Source organism: Diabrotica virgifera, chromosome 3, assembly GCF_917563875.1.
Source record: "Diabrotica virgifera virgifera chromosome 3, PGI_DIABVI_V3a".
Classification (NCBI taxonomy): Eukaryota; Metazoa; Arthropoda; class Insecta; order Coleoptera; family Chrysomelidae; genus Diabrotica; species Diabrotica virgifera.
In genome coordinates this window covers 9,870,668-9,890,810 of record NC_065445.1, presented here as the reverse complement: position 1 = coordinate 9,890,810, position 20,143 = coordinate 9,870,668, and the positions used below count along the sequence as shown (strand labels likewise).

Below are 20,143 nucleotides of genomic sequence, written 5' to 3'. Positions count from 1 at the left end.
AGTTGTTTATAGCATTAAGTAAATTATGGCTTAATGCCATAAAAACAATAATTAACTTAATACATCTCTGCTCCAGTAAAAACAAGACTGGTTGTTGTTTATTATTGATAAAAAAATAATTAATTCCGATCGATGAACCAGAGGAAAACCCAAGAAATCCAGTTAAGGATGCGTTTTTAAGTTCAACTAATCAGGAATATTACATTGTTAGTAGTGATGGCATACTTTGATTGCAATTTATCACTTTCAATACTCTCAATTAAAAAAATATCTTCAGCTGAGACAAGTGTACTGTCTAAAACGTTTGTCAGGGCCGAACTTCGTATTTAAATATATTAAAGACAGCTTTTAGAATAGATAATTAATATTTCACGCACATCCCTATATAAATATTCGTCCGCGAAAAAACAAGCAACAAAGTGCATGTAAAAATGAAATCAATACAAATTGAAATTCACTCAGCGTGGAACCTTATAATTACGAGTAATTTGATTGATAGTTTACTAATAAGAGTCTAGGTAATAGTTGCGAAAACGTTGTCCCAGTAGAAGGTTCTTCGCAATGTCCACCAACAATAATGGTATGGAAATTGTCGAAAAGAAGTTTTCGAAAAAAGTAGTGATTGTAGAAGAAGATCAAGAACTTGCCAAAGAAAGTAAGGAGGAATGTCTGATGTGGCTGAAAAAGTTATTAAAAGGTAGGTAATCGTTTTGAGTTATCAATGTTTTTGTTTTCTTTTATAAATATTTTTGACAATTTTTGTGTGAAGACCAGAGAAGTAACGTGTTACTTAAGACACCCTTTGATACAGGTATCTAAAAACTGCTTTTAATAAATTTGATGATCAAAATATATCTTCTTCGTTTTGTATAGACATGACTCTAGCTGTTTTATCAATGTGCCTCCAGTAAGTTGTCATTCCATCGTTTTCGTGGTCAGGGCCCCCGCTACCATAAGTGCAAAGTGTGAAAAGCAAAAATTAATTTTAAAATAAAAGTTGAGAAATTAAATAGATCAGTTTTACTTTGTTTGAATGACATTATTAGTCTTTCTATAGATATAAAATAAAAAATCCTGCTATAAAAATAACAAACACCCATTCCATAGACAAAACTGTAGATAAGAAATACCTAACTATGTAAGCCCTGATTTAGTGGAAAAATTCTAAACATTAAGTAGTAGCGTGTGGGCGGTAATTCTATCTCATCGATAACCCAACGATTGTGACACTCAAATGATGAATCGACAATATTTGATAATCGCATACGCATCAAATAACTAATTAGACCGGCCTGTATCGTCGTTCCCGTTAGCGAAATTATTTCGATTCGATTTTTTTGCACATTACTCAAAATGAGGTCCTTATAACAAATCCAGAGAGCCAGGCGGTGCCTTGGTCGAAAACTTATTAAAACAAATTCACAAAAATAATTTTTTTCATTCGAACAAATTTTTTTGGATCGCTTGGGTCATTCTGAGTAAAAAATGTCTCTTGTCATTTTTCACTAAAATTGATTGTTGTCGAGTTATACGCGATTTAAACTTTAAAAATGCGAAAATGGCCATTTTTAAGGCTTAATAACTCGATTAAAAATTATTAATATGAGAGTCAAAAAGTGACGAAGTCAAAGTTTAAAACCCCTCCTTCAAGATCCTGAAGAAATTTTTGTCATTTTTTATTACAAAGCTGTTGTTTTTAATTATTAACAATTAGCGCTATAGCCCAAGCTGTATCGTTGCCCCTGTTAGCGAAATTATTTCGATGGTTTTTTTTTTGCAAAAACTTACTCAAAAAGAGGTCTTTATAACAAATCCACAGGGTTCCAGGCGGTACCTTGGTCGAAAAATTGTTTAAACAACTTTTTTAAACTAATTCACAAAAATAATTTTTTCACTTCGAACAATTTTTTTTTAGATAATTTGGGTTATTCTGAGCAAAAAAGGTCTCTAGTGATTTTTCTCTAAAATTGATTGTTGTCGAGTTAGGTATATGGCCATTTTTTCGCATTTTTCAAATCTTAAATCGCGTATAACTCGACAACAAGCAATCTTAGAGAAAAATGACAGGGAACCATTTTTACTCAGAATGACCATAGTTATCTAAAAAAAATTTGTTCAAAATGAAAAATTTTCTTTTCTGAATTTGTTTAAAAAAAATTGTTTAAACAATTTTTCGACCACGGCACCGTCTGGTACCCTGTGGATTTGTTATAAGTATTATGGTAAGTCCCGTCTAAAGGTACGTTTTTACTGGCGCGGCTGGCTCGTTTAATCGCTGAAAGATCGTCGCTGAACAGGGTTGCCAGATTGGGGTATTGTCCCACAATTTTTTGGTAATTTGAAACCGTCTAGGGGAATTAAATTTGCTAATGTACATAGAACTGTATATTATACTCTCATATAATCGAAGACGATAGGACCTATGAATTATTTCCAGGGCCTCTGTTAATAAGTAGTATAATTTTGGTTTACTCTTCTTTACATATGACTACTACTTCATTAAAATGTGCCAAAAATTTAAATTTGGGAGATTTGAGCTTCAATTTGAGGGAATTTCAGTTTCTAAGTGGAAGATTTATAAAATCACATCTGGCAACTCTGTAGCTGAACAGTGAATGCGGTGTATCTGATTGTGCGTGTGGTTGTGTGGATTGTAGGAGCCGTTTTGACTGAAACGTATATAACCTTTGTACCCAGGGGCAGCAAGTGTCGATTTTTGGTGACTGCTCTGAGAGTATGAGAGCAAACAAAATCGTAGACACTGGTAGTTATAGTGGCGTATTTCGTTGACGGCCAGACAAACAGACAGTCATGAAACCGGAAATATATATTTGTTCTCGTATTGCTGAGCCGCGTCAAATAATATATCACTTGTACTATTCCGACGACTTTAAAACAGTACTTTCGGTCGAATTGCTAAAACCGGAAGTCCTAGGTGAAATTTCTCACTTTTATTACCATCGTTGGGTTACAAGCTTTCATTCGACATCTCATTTGCCATTATACCTAGTGCCATGGCGAAGGAGTTATTTTCACAGACGGACAGATAGTCAGAAAACCGGAAGTATACATTTAAAACAGTACTCCCGGTCGCCTTTCTAAAACCGGAAGTCCTAGGTCAAGTTTCTCACCTTTAGTATCATCCTTGAATTCGACCTTTCGTTCAACATCTCATCTGTAATTCTACCTAGTGGAATGACGAAGGAGTTATTTTCACGGACGACGAACAGACGGGCAGACAGTCATGAAACCAGAAGTAGGTATATATTAATTTGTTCTCATCTTGCTATAGCGCGTCGAATATTACATCGCTTGTACTATTGACTTTAAAATAGTACTTGCGGTTGCATTTCTAAAAGCGGAAGTCTTAGGTCAAATTTTCTCACCTGTAGTAGTATCCTTAGATCATAAGCTTTCATTGGACACCTCATTTTCATTCTACCTGGTATAATGAGGAGTTATGTTTACGGACGGACGGACAGACGACAGACGGACAATATTAATATTATTATTCAAAGAAAACAATTATTGTTAAAATACATGCGAGCAGAGGAAATAGAGGATGAAGAAAGAATTGTACAATGCTACAAGATTAGAAAAACATGCAATATTTAAAAGAAGACAAGAAGAAGGATACTTCAAAATTGTGATAAACAACCATTTATTAGGAAATTATGAAATGATACATACTTATAAAAACAAGCTTCACTTCACAAAAATTTCTCAAATACAAAACTTCGAAACACGCACCGCCAACAAATCACACAAGCAGTATACCGCAATCAATGCTCAGATTCAGCGACGATCTTTCAGCGATTAACGAGCCAGCCGCTGCAGTAAAAACGTACCTTAATGGACAAAATTTGAAAATCGCGTTACTCTGGGTTCGCCATCCACAAAAAGGTGGGATGTTGTGAGGTGAGCAAAAATGTTCTCGGGTTAAGTCTAAACCCTCTATGTGTGACAGGATGGTCCAGCAGAATTGATTCAATAAAGCCCCTTAAACTTTATTTAATTAAGGTTTGCTATGGCGTTATTTGTTCCTATTTTGCTTTATTTGCACCTACCTACCTACCTTCAAAAAAAAATAAATAAAAAAAATTATCAAAATGCCTTAAGGGGCGCCAAAATCGTTTTTTGCACACAGGCGCCAGTAGTTCTTACGGGGGCCCTGTTCGTGGTCTTCCCACTGATTGTCTTCCTATTGTGGAGCCGTCGCTCGCTGTCCTTACTAATCTATTTGTTGTCATTCGGCTTATGTGGTCATTCCATTCTACTCTTCTGTTTCTTACCCAGTTATTAATTTTCTCCACCTTGCTTTTCCGTCGTATATCTGTTTTTCTAGCTCTGTCCCATAGTGTCTTATCATCGATTTTTCGAAGGGTTTTCATCTCCGCTGTTTCGAGAAATCTTTTTGTCCTCTCTGTGCCAAGTTGTGTTTCTGCTGCGTATGTCACTATTGGTCTGATGACTGTTTTGTAAATTTTGCCTTTCATTTCTTTTCCGATATTTTTATTTCTCCATATTGTGTCATTCAGGCAATCTGCGGCTCTGTTTGCTCTATTCACTTGAGCTTCCACTTCTGTTTCAAGCTTTCCGTAGTTAGATAGTGTGATGCCTAGATATTTAAACTGCATCACGTGTTCTATTATCTAACCCTCCAGTTCCAATTTATATCTTGTTGGATTTGCTGTTATAACCATGAATTTAGTCTTTTTTGGTGAAATTAACATGTTACATTTTCTGGCGGTTGTATTAACTTGGTGCAGCATACGTTGTAAATCATCTTCACTTTGAGAGATTAGTATTGCATCGTGTGCATAGCAGATTATTTTAAGTTGTTTTTCTCCCATTTGGTATCCTTTTTTAGTTCTTACTTTTTTTATTATTATTTCATTCATGATCAGGTTGAACAATAAAGGACTCAGGGAATCCCCGTTTTATCCCATTGCCAGCTTCAATTAGGTCAATTAGTTCATCTTCTACTTTTACTTTTATTGTGTTGATCTGGTAGATGTTTTCAATCATTTTAATTATTCCTAAAGGTATCTCTTTTAAGTATAACAAATGGATAACGTCCTTTAATTGGACCCTGTCAAATGCTTTTTTAAGGTCCACGAAACATAAATATGCCGGTTTGTTGTATTCTAACTCTTGAATTCTTCTTTCTCTTGAACTTGCCTCATTATAAATATAGCGTCGGTGCAGAATCTTCTCGATCTAAAACCTTGCTGTTCTTCTGCTAATGTTATAATTTGATTCACTTTGTTTTTTATCACTTTGGTTGTTAATTTTGATGTGTTTAATAAGTTAATTCCTCTGTAATTCTCCGGGTCCGATTTGTCTCCTTTTTTGAAGAGAGGTGTTAGGATGCTTGATTTCCATTCTTGTGGTATTCTGTATTTTTTGTATTAGTTTTAATAGTTATTTAGTCAGATCTTGTCCTCGATACTTTAGGAGTTCGTTTGATATTCTGTCCTCTCCTGCAGATTTTCTATTTTTTATTTTTCTTAGTACTTCCTTTACCTCTCTTTCCTCGATGTTTATTTCTTCGTTTGACGTAACTTCGGGTGTTGGCGGTTCATTATCGTCGCCTTTAGATCAAAATATGTAATAAACAAAATATGCAAAAGATTAAACGTTTTTTTACTCACAAACAATTTTAGATCGCGATTTAAAGGTGAAGACCGGTAAAGTATATGGAAAAGTGGCACAATTTTACTGAAAAAGAATAGAAAATCCTTTAAAATGAGAGTTTGCAAAGTTGTTTTTGTATATTTGGTGCTTAATTATTGAAAATATTTGTTCAAAATTTTTTTAATTATTAATACTTTTTCTAAAAATACATAAAAAAGTTTAATTTCGCTTGAAAATGGGGACATCACAAATATTTAGCGATAAAAATTTCACAAAGGTTTTTTTTATTCCATTTATTAAAATACATAATAACAATATACAAAAAAATACATTAAAAAACCAAGTGCCGTATCTATGCTGGTTTAACATAAATATAATAATAACCGATTACATAACAAAAAACTTTTTAGACTACTTTACACTGAAGATTAAGTTTTCCCATGAGAGGATGTAGCTGTTTTTGATTTGTATTACCCAAAACGATAGTTAGATACGACAAAGGTGAATTTATTAAACAGTGACAGATCATTTTACGCTGTGGGGTACTTATAAATTTTGCAATTCTTCCAAGCATACCCACTGCTGGAACTATTTTTTGACACGTGTTCAATATATGCTGTTCCCATGTCAGTCGATTATCTATGTGTAAGCCAAGGTATTTGGTAACATTTTTTTTAACGAATTTGAATTTTCCAAAGTTTACCTGTAACTCTCTGTGTAAGGTTCACTTAAAAGTTATGATATTGTAAGATTTGTGAAAAGTCAAAAACTGCCTTGGATAGGACATAATATGAAGATAAACGTTTATTTTTTGTTTTTTCCTAAAACTATTTTTTTTTTGCATGAAACAAAGTTTTTTTAGGTTTTTTGGATCATTCCAAACAGAAAAGGTCTTTAGTGACTTTTCTCTAAAGTTGATACTTTTTGACATACAAGCGATTGAAAATTGAAAAATTGCGAAATCAGCCCTTTTTAACCCTCAAAAACTATGTAAAAAACTGAAAATTTGAATGTTGCCGAGGTAGGTAGATATTCTTTAAACATCGATTGATGAAATCCCTAAGAGTTTTTTTGCAATACAATATTCAAAACTCCTTTGTTTGTTAATTGCTAATCAAGCGTGCGCGACACTATTTTCCACCGTTGCATGTGTATACAGTATGGTGCAAATGAAAGGAATAAATTCGTTATTTCGTAAACCGGTGACTTTAAGGAAAAATCCCGAAACAGGTCGATTTTTATTTTTAAGTTATGATATTGTGGCATATATGGTATACTAGTGACGTCATCCATCTGGGCGTGATGACGTAATCGATTTAAATGAGAATAGGGGTCGTGTGCTAGCTCATTTGAAAGGTTCTTCAATTCTCTATTCAGTAATATAAACATTTACATAATTATTTATACAGGGTGTCCAAAAAATCTTGATTAAATTAAATTATTTGACAAAAAAAGAAGAATGTATGTAATTTATTTAATTCAAAATACATTTTACTGCTTTCACAAATCAGAAAACAAAGTTTATTTCACAAATAAACATTGCTTTTCGCTTAAATTAAATGTTCAAACTTTTAAGAGGCAGGTGGCTGGCGGGAGCTGGCTTGAACATTGAATTTAATCGAAAAGCAATGTTTATTTGTAAAATAAACATTTTTTAGTTTTCGGGTAACAGTAAAATGTATTTTGAATTAAATAAATTACATACATTCTTCTTTTTTTTCCAAATAATTTAATTAAAAACTTTTTTGGACACCCTGTACAAATAATTATGTAAATGTTTATATTACTGAATAGAGAAATAAAGAACCTTTCAAATGAGCTGGCACACGACCCCTATTCTCATTTAAAAAAGTCATCGATTACGTCATCACGCCCAGATGGATGACGTCACTAGTATACCATATATGCCACAATACATTAACTTAAAAATAAAAATCGGCCTGTTTCGGGATTTTTCCTTAAAGTCGCCGGTTTACGAAATAAGGAATTTATTCCTTTCATTTGCACCATACTGTATACACATGCAACGGTGGAAAATAGTGTCGCGCACGCTTGATTAGCAATTAAAAAACAAAGGAGTTTTAATATTGTATGCAAAAATCTCTTCGGGATTTGATCAATCGATGTTTAAAGAATATCTACCTACCTTGGCAACATTCAAATTTTCAGTTTTTCACATAGTTTTTGAGGGTTAATAATGGCCGATATCGCAATTTTTCAATTTTTAATCAATTTTTAATTAACATTAATTTAATCAATTTTAGATGACCTCAGGCTCAAACACTTAAAAGAGGATGACTCCTATTTGACGAGATTTTTGCTAGCCGTAGATTTAGACGTAGATGAAGCATTCAAAAGAGTAAGGAAAATTAATTGTTTATGTAATATATTGTTACGTTTTTCTGTTGGTTCAGAAATTACGTGAAGCACAACGTGGTTTAACTAACTTTATTTAACTCGGGTTTTAATTTCAGTATTTTATAAATTCTGGAATATTCTACAGGGTGTGATGAACTTTGAGAAAAAAACAGTATTATTGGTACACCCGGTATACAATGACAATTTACCTATGACAGGTAAATATTGTGAAATTGCGATATTGTTAAAGAATAAGGCTATACGCTGTGAGCTCGTACGTAGAGGGGATATTTACAAATTCGCGAACGCCAGTAGTGAGAAGTTTGTAAACGTTTACCGGAAATTTGACATAAATGTCAAAGTGATTAATTTAAAATTAAAATTAAAAACATTAATTATAAACAATATTAGTTGGTCAAAGCTGTGGTATATATTTTTACCTTAAATATACTTCCGTTTTAAATACTGAATTTAAGTTTTTTTAATGTTCCGTAATATCTAATTATAAATAATCTATTATAATCTTAGCGCCATCTACACGATTATTGTCAAAGTATCCGAAGTAAGAAATTGATATTTTATTAATAGAACGTCAAAATAATTAGAAAAATCTTAAAAGAATCGATTACAATTTAATTACGTTTTTGCGTTGTAAATATTAAGCGATAACAATTAAATAATAAATTTAAAAATTACCGGTAAAAGTTGAATTAGTAACCGCTAGGAGCGACACCAGCGAAGCTCAGAGCGTATACGCTGTGAGCTCGTAGGTAGAGGGGAAATTTAAAATTTCGCGAGCACCAGTAGTGATAAATCAGTGAACGTTCGGTGGAAATTTGACATAAATGTCAAAGTGATTAATTTAAAACATTGAAATTAAAAACATTAATAGTAAAAAATATTAGTTGGTCAAAGCTGTGGTGTATATTTGTTCCTTAAATATACTTACGTTTTAAATACTTAATTTAAATTTTTTTAATACATATATCGTAAATTATAAATTAATCTAAGCGCCATTTACACGATAATTGTGAAAGTATCCGAAGTAAGAAATTAATATTTCATTAATAGAACTTTTAAATGATTAGCAAAATCTTAAAAAAATCGATTACAGTTTAATTACTTTTTTGCGTTGTAAATATTAAGCGATAACAATTAAATAATAAATTTAAAGTTACCAGCGAAAGTTGCATTAGTAATCCGCTAGTAGCGACACCAGCGAAGCTCAGAGCCACTTAAATCGGACAACATGTTTAGGAAATTCGAGACATCAAAAATTACCCATTTTGTGGGTCATTTTCTCTGACGGGCAGTGTATTTAATACTCTTTTATTTTTAGATCAAGCTGTTTTACGATACTTTGGAAACGCTACCTAACTGGTTCCCAAAACACTCACTTATAGATAAAAGATGGGTCATAGAAACAAATTGTCGAACGTTGTTGAAGGAAAAAGATAAAGAAGGAAGGCCTATTTACATATATAAATTGGGTATGTATCAGTAACCTAAAGATTTCATAAAACCACTTCTATCAACTGTCTTAAAATGAGGCATTTGGTGCCCTCCTTCCTCACAAAGAAAAAAAGTGATATTGTGCCAATGTGTGCTTTTGCCCTAGGGGTGAGTTTGACCCCTAGGTTTTTCGCAAATAACTCAAAAAGTAAGTATTTGGTCGAAAAAAAATTCTTATCAAAAATATAGCAAGTAAAAAAGTGAAAAACTTGGTGTACATATTAGCTCACTGTACCTAGTAGAAGCAGAGTTATAACTAATGAAAAACAGGTTCATATTCGTCAAATTCCAAATCGAATATTTTAACGTTTTAACTTTTTTAAAGTGTTTAAAAAATGCTTATTTTTGTTTTTTAAAAAAAATTTTTAGCATCAAAAGTAAACAAGTTACGCTTAAAATAAAGTTGGTCCCTTTTTTGGTAAGAAATCGGGAAAATCACCCCCTAATTAGCATTTCAAATGAACTTAATTGTTACCACTTTATAAGTTTTTTACTCACGTATGTATTGACCATATGATCTGTAAGTTTCATCGGTTCAGTTCAAAGCCCTTATTTTTGAAAGAGCTGTAGTTAAAAGGGTTTGAACGAGTCACTTATCAAGAGTGTATGCAAATTTAGAAACACCGAATCTTAACCAATTTTTGTCTTACAGAAAAACAAAAAAGCATTTTTTTCAAAATTAAAATTATTAAAAATTTTACTTTAAAACTAAATTTTTTCAAAAATAAGCACTTTGAATTGATGAAACTTACAGATTATATAAACACAACATAAGTAAAGTAACTTGTGAAGCGTTCACGATTAATTTCATTTAAGTTGCTAATTGGGGGGTGATCTTCCTGATTTTTTTTTTGCCAAAACAAAAGGGACCAACTTTATTTTGAGCGTAACTTGGTTACATTTGATGCTAGAAATTTTTTTTATAAAAACAGAAATAAAGCTTTTTTTAAACACTTTAAAAAAAGTTGTAATGTGTTTTCCCCAAGAATGCTTCATTATTTGGATATTTCACATTTAATTATTCTATTTGGAATTTTTCGAATATGAACCTATTTTTCATTAGCTATAACTCTGCTTTTGTTAGGTATAGCGACCTAATATATATGTTATAGTCAAAGCCCGAATTTCAGGCACTCCTAGGTTTGACTAGGCAATCCTCAGGTCTGACTGACGGTCTTAGTCAAAGCCCGAAATAAATTAGAGTTTCGGCCTTTGACTAGTCAAACCTAGGAGAGACTAAGTTGGTCAGGCAAAGGTCGAAATTTAATTTTATGAAATCGGGGTTTGACTAGTCAAACCCCGATCTAGCTTAAAATGTCGTAATTTATTAGATTAGGTTTAATAAAACGTAATTTTTTAATTTTAGTGTTTATTATTTTTACATTGTCGTAATCAAAATAAAAAAATTAGTGTTTATTCTCACATGTTGAGACATTATGGCATTTAGAGGTGCACAATACGTTAGATCTTTACACTTGCATAATTTTGAGGAGTATTTCTTATTGCAGTAGCATTTTATAAAGCCTTGTAATCCAAATTTAGAATCTTTTGTACTAATTTCTCTTAGAGACAGCTTAACGTCTGAAACATCTTCGAAATTAAGAAAATTCTCTTATTTAATTTCTTGAAAAAAGTGTGTTTATTGTTCCGTATTTCGTACCAACTCTATATAAACCGTCAATTATTGTTTTATCTTGTATGATACCCAAAATATTTCGAGCATTTGCTTTGGCTGTATCAAAGCTAGGGATCGGTATTGTTACAGTTTTTCCGATCGAAATTAGAGGATTTTTTTTTCACTTAATTGTTCCATAGCATTAGCCTGGGCATAAGGACCTTCAATCGCCTTTGCTTTATTTATTTTAATCTTTTCTGTGTGTGCACAAAGCATGCAAGTAACTTTTCTTTCAAAACCTTCATAGTATGCACCAAGTGTGCTATCAGCGTATACAACATGTACCACCAGACTACAAATTATGCACGTATGCACGTCAGAACTCTCTTTTTGACAAATACAACAAACCACATCTGAAGAAGTAATCTGAATTGTTTGACAATTTTCTTCCTCTCCTAGTGACGACGGTCCAGGGGCTTCGTTAGTATTATGGTGATACTTAGTTTTTTCTCCGATTGCAATATCTTCTTTCACATTTGACGATAAAACAATTGACGGTTTATAAAGAGTTGGTACGAAATAAGGAAAAATAAACACACTTTTTTCAAGAAATCAAATAAGAGAATGCAAAGAGAATTTACTTAATTTCGAAGATATTCTAGACGTTAAGCTGTCTCTAAGAGAAATTAGTACAAAAGATTCTAAATTTGGAGGACAAGGCTTTATAAAATGCTACTGCAATAAGAAATGCTCTTCAAAATTGTGTAAAAGGTCTAACGTATTGTGCAAATCTAAATGCCATAGTGCCTCAACATGTGAGAATAAACACTAATTTTTTTATAAAAATGTATACCATTTTTATTCAGTTGCAATGCGAAGCCAAAACCGTCTTAATTTTGACTTAGACTAGAGAATGATCAATTAAAAATATTTTATTTTATTAGGTTGAAAAACTTAGTATAGGTACTAATTTTTTTATTTTAATTACAACCATATAAAAATAATAAACAATAAATTTAAAAAATGACGTTTTTTTTAAACCTAATATAACAAATTACGACATTTTAATAGCTGATCGGGGTTTGACTAGTCAAACCCCGATTTCATAAAATTGAATTTCGACCCTTGGCTGACCAACTTAGTCTCTCCTAGGTTTGACTAGTCAAAGGCCGAAACTGTAATTTATTTCGGGCTTTGACTAAGACCGTCAGTCAGACCTGAGGATTGCCTAGTCAATCCTAGGAGTGCCTGAAATTCGGGCTTTGACTATAACATATACACCTTTTTCAATTTTTTATAGGCTATAGTTTTGGTAAGAACATTTTTTTCGACAAAATGCCTACGTTTTGAGTTATTTCCACATATGGTGCCACACATCGGCACCATCACTTTTTTCTTTGACATGTTAGCTATGCATATGCCAAATTTCATGTCAATCCAAGCGGTTCTTTAAAATTTACAGCAAAAACCGTGAAAGAATGTACTATTTTCATTATGTGTGACATTAACTTTATAGTCCATGTGGTGAGACCGCTCCCGTCTGGAAAAATTTTTGATTCGGTTTCTTTGTGGATTCCTATTCAAACATGTCCCCTTTAAACAAATCTGAAGGGTTCCGGTCGGAATTTTTGGGCAGAAATTGTTAAACAATTTTTTTAAACAAATACAAAAGATCACGTTTTTTTGCTCCGGAATATATTTTATATTTTTAAGTTTTGTGGGTAATTCTAAACAAGAAATGTATCCTGTAAATTTTCTCAAAAATTGATAGTTTTCGAGTTATAGGCGATTTAAAATCTGAAAAATGCGAAAATACGCATTTTCGAGGCTTAAAAACTCATTAATATTTTTGAGGTTGCCAGATACTTAAATTGAAGTTTAGACATTCAGCTTCAAGATTCTGAAGAGTGATCGCGTCTAACCTTAATTTAAGCCGTTGTTTTGTAATTATTGTTAAATTATGCATGTCCATCCGATTATTTTACCGGTGCGGCGCGGTCTATTTCAAAAATCTAATATTTCCTCCGAAAAATATTTTTTCTATATTCTTTGGGACATTGTAAATAAAATAAGTTTCTTGACATTTTTCTCAAAAGTTGATAGTTTTAAAGTTATAAGCGATTTAAAATCCGAAAATGCGTTTTTTGGCACTTTTCGGATTTTAAATCGCTTATAACTTTAAAACTATTAACTTTTCAGAAAAATTTTAAGAAACTTATTTTATTTAGAATATCTCAAAGAATCTAGAAAAAAATATTGTTAGGAGGAAAATGTGAGATTTTTGAAATAGAGCGCGCCGCACCGGCAAAAAAATCGGATAAACACGCATATTTAACAATTAAAAAACAACGGTATAAGTTAAGGTTAGACGCGATGCCTCTTCAGAATCTTGAAGATGAATGTTTAATCTTCAATTTAAGTATCTGGCACCCTCACAAATACTAATTTAAATATGAGTTTTTAAACCTCGAAAATCCGTATTTTCGCATTTTTCAGATTTTAAATCACCTATAGCTCGAAAACTGTCAATTTTTGAGAAAAATTACAAGATACCTTTCTTGTTTAGAATGATCCAAAAACCTAGAAATATATGTTCCAGGCCAAAAACGCGATCTTTTGTATTTGTTTAAAAAAATTGTTTAAACAATTTCGGTCCAAAAATTCCGCCCGGCACCCTTCGGATTTGTTTAAAGAGGACATTTTTGAATAGAAATCAACAAAGAAACTGAATCATAATTTTTTTCCTTGGACTATTATCTTCTATAGTCCTTACAGTCCCAATAATTGTCCCCTTTATCCTTATATAATGATACCATCATATCCAGACTGGAATAAGAGTAAATATTATATTTTAGGATTGATAGATCCGTCAAAAATGGACTTGATGGAAGACTTAGTAGCTCTAGATGACTGTTACATCGAACAAATGTTTCTGGAAAACCCTGGAATAGAGCAAGGCCTGTGTGTCATCATCGACGCGGCAAATTTCCCCTACAAAATCACCAAATGGGCGACTCCTTACAATATAAGCTGCTGTCTGAAAAGAATCTACAGTATGCCAGTTAGAGACTATCGGTACCATCTAGTTAATAGTTCCATTTGGATCAGTTTGTTGATTAAAATAATTTGGCCGTTCTTGCCGCAATATGTCAAGGAACAGGTTAGTTGGTTTTAGCATAAAATGTATACCTTCTAGGGCGGTCCGATAAGTAGGCACTTCAGTCTGGTCAGATTATCGGAGAATAGGCCATTTTTGGGAAAAGTTATTTACCAGTAATTTTATTGCTGGAATCGAATCTTATGATTGTATATATTAATAATATAGGTATGCAAAGTCCGCAGATAGTGTGGATAGTGTGTCCGAAAATCGTGTTTTTTTTTTCAATTTTTGCTCTATAACTCCAAAGATTTTAACTTTACACCAAAAACACCCAAATAAAAATTCACCGTAATTAAATTCTGCATAGAGACGCGTTTTTCTCGATTTACTTCGAAGAAAATTTTCCCCGGAAAATGCAGGTTTTTCCAACAAAATCTTTAATATTCAACTAAAAGTTTAGATAAGTAATTGCTTATCAATAATTAAATAACTTGGTAATATAAAAGCTGTTTTCGTATAGATTATAATTCCAGAATCCGATGAAAATTGAATGAACAGTTTAGCAACAATTGAATTGTTAATTAAAAATTTACGATCGCTATAATAACCACAATAATTATGTTACATAAGAATAATTATTATTTTTTATAAAAAGACACTGTACCTATCTACTGTACTTTATAGAATTGAAATTTGACTATTTAAGCGGCCTCAGGAATATTTTACAATTATAAGCAATTTTTTGGCTTATAAACAAATAGAATATCTCGGGAACTATTAAATTAAATTAAATCATGAAAACGGAATTGGAAAAAAAGCAGCAGGACGCTTCTTTTAAAAGAAAAAATGTTTAATTGTGACGAGTGGTTCCTGAGAAACAACCGGTCAAAGTTGACCGGCATTTACGGCTAAGATATAAACAATATTATCATAACTTTCAAACCGTCACCTTTTTATTTTGGTCCTCTTTCTCCACACCAATTTTCATATCTTTAAAATACTCATAACATATATTATTATAATAAAAACTATCGATATTACGAGTGAAAATTGCCAAAAATAGAAAAATTACAATCAAAAATTAGGTTGGAGAAAATGTAATCTCAAAGTTCAAAATCGGTAGGGTTAAAAAATGCATCTTCTCGGCTTCCCATGGAACAATTTTCTTCATTCTTTTTTTTTTGTTCCCAAGTAACTCGAGTAGAGCCATCTAACTATCGCATTATTAAATGTCAAAGTTGCTTTTGTTTTGTTATAATAATTTAATTTATATTTATAACTAAAATTTTTAATTTGTTTAAATAAAGATTGTTTAAATAATTACACAGCTTTCAAATGAGAATATTTGTGTTTTAAACGTTAAAAGGTATACTTGTAGTAAATTTATCTAAAAAAAAGTCTACAACTGGAGAACATATGTAGTTTTCTTTTCTTATAAATAAATTAATATATTATAACAAAACAAGAGAAAGTTTGACAGTTAATAATGCATTAGTTAGATGGCCCTACTCGAGTTACTTGGGAATAAAAAAAGAATGAAGAAAATTGCTCCATGGGAAGCCGAGAAAATGCATTTTTCTATGGATGCTATACAATGTGCAACTTCTCTCACTACTTACATACATTCAAAATAAGCAATTTCGCAGGCAGTGAGAAAAGTCGGCCATTGAAGTGAGAAAGATTTTTTCTCACGGGTTCACCGCCGGTTTACATACATATGATCGCCATTTCCATGGTAACGTGCACAATACAAACACAATTATTTTTGTCAAACAAAATGTGTTCAAACTTGTGAAAACCTATCAAAAACTACCTTTTAAAACTGTTCAATTGTGAATTATAATTTAAAAAAAATAAAGTATATAAATATTAAGAATATTAAATACCTATGTGTATATGTATTTTATTTCAATTTAGGCATATAATATACCTAAAAGCACTTAAATTATTTAATTTTGATGTTTGAACTCTTGACAAAAACGCATCCATAGAAAAAGTACAGTGTACAACACGAGAGAAAATGACATATTTCTCTCCCTCGGCACGTGCCAACAAACTTTTGCGCTCGTGAGAAATATGTCTTTTTTCTCTCTTGTTGTACAATATACTATTTTTTAACGTATACCGATTTTGAACGTTGAGATTACATTTTCTCCAACCTATGCTTTGGTTGGAATTTTGCTATTTTTGGAAATTTTCACTCGTAATATCGATAGTTTTTATTATAATAATATATGTTATGAGTATTTTAAAGATATCAAAATTGGTGTAGAGAAAGAGGAAAAAAAATAAAAAGGTGATGGTTCGAAAATTATTATCCTATTGTTTATATCTTTATCGTGAATGCCGGTCAACTTTGACCAGTTGTATCTTAGGAACCACTCATCATAATTAAACGTTTTTTCTTTTAAAAGAAGCGTCCTGTCGCTTTTTTCCAATACCGTTTTCATGATTTAATTTAATTTGATAGTTCCCGAGATATTATATTTGTTAATAAGCCATAAAATTGTTTATAATTTTAAAATATTCCTGAGGCCGCTTAAATAGTCCAATTTCAATTCTGTAAAGTTCAGTAGATAGGTACAGTGTCTTTTTATAAAAAATTATTATTATTATGTATCATAATTATTGTGGTTATTATAGTTACCGTAAATTTTTAATTAACAATTCAATTGTTGCTAGACTGTTCATTAAATTTTCATCGGCTTCTGGAATTATAATCTATACGAAAGGAACTTTGATATTACCAAGTTATTTAATTATTGATAAACAATTACTTATCTAAAATTTTAGTTGAAAATTAAAGATTTTGTTGGAGAAACCCGCATTTTCCGGGGAAAATTTTCATCGAAGTATCGAAGTAAATCGGGAAAAACACGTCTCTATGCAGAATTTAATCACGGTGACTTTTTATTTGAGTTTTTTTGGTGTAAAGTTAAAATCTTTTGGAGTTATAGGGAAAAAATTGAAAAAAAACACGATTTTTGGGCGCCATTTTGTTTATAAAAACAGTAGCACACTGTCTGCGGACTTTTCATACCTATATTATTAATACATATAATCATAAGATTCGATTCCAGCAATAAAATTGCTGGTAAATAACTTTTCCTTGTATTTTGCTAATTAGCCCAGAGTAGGTACTTAGCCTTCAAAAGAAAAACGAAAATTTTGGAAAAGTGGCGATTTATTTCTGAACATAGTCTCCTTTTAGCTAGATACATGTGACCCAGCAATGTTCTACCTTCGTTAACCAGTCTGAAAAATAGCTTTTCTTGAGGTGTGCAAAGTAGGCTGCCATGGCGCTGATGAGCTCCTTATTCGACTTAAATTTCTGCCCGACGAGTGACTTTTTTAAGTTTGGAAACAAAAAGAAGTCGTACAGGCCCAAATCTGGAGAATTCGTTGGATGGAACAGCAGTTTGTAGCCTAATTCAATCAATTTGGCCATGGCGATGGAGGAGGTGTAAGCAAGAGCGTTGTCATGGTGGAAGAGTATTTTTTTTCTTCTTCAATTCTCCTTTCTGGCCGATTGAAGCTCGTTCGCGGGGTGACGTTCACTGTATCGGATGTTCCTTGGTCTCTGGTGTATAGGGGAGAGTAGGCTATTGGTGCGCACCTAAGGCAAATTCAGGATATTTCACAAACTTGAAACATTTCAGTTTCCAAGTTTTTTGAAGATATACTTCAAAGGCTTGCGTATATTGGTAAGGACGGCATTTAATGAATTGTTGAACAGTAGAAGAGTGAGAGGCGAAATTTCCAATTAGTGTGATGCGCACAATTGCCCGACCTATTTGGCTAATAGTGCGCATATATCGGATAACTGTGCGCAATAATAGAACTTAAAATGACCTTCGAAAATGTAAATTATTGAACATAAATATTAAAGGAACAAACAAATATACGGAAAAAGATAAGAAACCAACTTACAGTTGAGTCCGCGAGTCTTTACCCGTGCGTCATCATTTAAAGCATACGAAATAAGTCGGAAATTTACTAAACGCAACGGCAAGTCGATATTATTCCGATCACGGGCTATTAAAATTTGACGTTATCAAATAAATAGAATGTCAAAATTTAAGTTGTGCTTTAAAATTTTGGTGCATAATTACAGCTACATTTGAAGTAGCTTAATAAATTATTTTATTATCATTGATTAATAAATAAATAAACAATTTATAAAAAAAATTCAATAACATATTTTCTTTTTATTTTATTCACTTTGGCGGAACCCTAAACACAAGCATTCAACTGTGTCAACCTTAGACAAGGAAAAAAGAGTTAGACAAGAGTGAAGACATCCCCAATCGTCTTTCTTTGTACCTATCTCTTTTCAAAGCACTGAGTCTAAATCGTTCATAAAAATAACATGTGTTTTTACTTAATAACAGACGGCAGCTGGTTTGTCATTAGTTTCATGTGTGGAAGAGGATGATGCCAGATAAAAAGTATGTGTTTTATCTCGCCAGGTATTAATCACGCACGGGTAAAGACTCGCGGACTCAACTGTACAAATATTTAAAAAAAAATCTAAGTATTGCAAAAGTCACAAATATATCCTTCTGGACTATCCTGTCGTATACACATGGCATGAGACCATTGACAATATATCGAACACTTGCACCATACCTCGTCTTTTTTGCTACCATCACCACAATACACAGAAGTCTCTGACACGAGATCGTCCAACTCATCATCAAGTTCACTTTCTGAAATAACTTCGGAGCTGTTGTGTTCAAAAATTTTCCTTTTTGTACCTTTTTTCAATTTCGTGGTCTTCTCTTTGCCCCTTTCTCTACTTTGACGGTTGTTTAACGCTTGTTTACGTTCTATGACGCAGTCACAAAACGTAAAAAATGCCTTTATATACCTTGCCGGCTAATGGTGCGCAATGCGCATCATTAAACGACGGTACACTTCACCACATAACACAAAATTTGATAAAAACAAAAAATAATCGAGCAAAACTAACTATATCAGTGTTTCAAATGATAAATACATTTCTGTCAAGAAAAAAAGTTCGCTTATTTTCTTAGATACACAAACAATACCAAACCATGCGAAAACATGTAAACGATAACTGCCATCCGGTAAAGTACCTATCTCCCGACGTTCGTTTGTGTCGGATAGATATGGCAGTTGCTACTAGATGACCCAACAATATAGTTTTTTTAATTTTATTAAATAGAAGATTAGAAACATTGATGCGCAAAATTACCCAACGCACACCATTAGCCGACTCTCCCCTACCAGTAGAACCATGTTTCGTCGATGGTTATGAAACAACGTAGAAACTCATTTGGATTACGATTAAACAGCATCAGACACTGCTCTGAAGTGGTCTCACGGTTGCGTTTAGTGTACTCATATATATGAGAGACACAGATATTTTGCCAGGGGTCACGTCGCTCATTTTTGATATAGGTACACGTCTGACTAACTTTCATGGCCGTGGATATCAATGGTCCCTGAGAGTAGGTAGTATCCCGATTAAAGGCGGGTTGACATTACTAGTGAATAACGAACGTGGCTCACGCTTACGTATTTTGCCCGTGCTATTGTTAGATATTTTATTATCTATTTTCAAACTCGAGCAGTACATTTGTATTTATGCAATACAATTACAGTTTTTTATTTTTAGGTAAAATTCCACTTTAACGACTACAACAGCCTATATCAACATGTCGACCAAAATGTACTGCCAGAAGAATACGGTGGTCCGTTAAAAATAGAACCGGCTGAACGAAACAAAGTCTTCCTAAGCTATAATTCTAAAATAATGGAGAATTTTAAATTGCACAGGCATCAGTACCTAGACAACCTCAAAGAAGAGATTGTACCTAGTAATAATTAATTTATTATATTGTAGAGATTAGAGAATAAATAGAGTATATAGTTGTACATACTATTTTTTATTTTTA

At 32.3% G+C, this 20,143-nt stretch overlaps 1 protein-coding gene across 1 annotated transcript; it reads left to right on the top strand.

Annotated features, from left to right (window-relative positions):
- The first annotated feature begins 412 nt into the window (after positions 1–412).
- LOC114324388 (retinaldehyde-binding protein 1-like) lies at positions 413–20,123 on the top strand. The gene is made up of 5 exons (XM_028272217.1): positions 413–697; positions 7,902–7,996; positions 9,335–9,485; positions 13,978–14,282; positions 19,864–20,123. The coding sequence occupies exons 1-5, from the start codon at positions 562–564 to the stop codon at positions 20,074–20,076; spliced, it is 900 nt and encodes a 299-aa protein (XP_028128018.1). The 5' UTR covers positions 413–561; the 3' UTR covers positions 20,077–20,123.
- Positions 20,124–20,143: the final 20 nt, after the last annotated feature.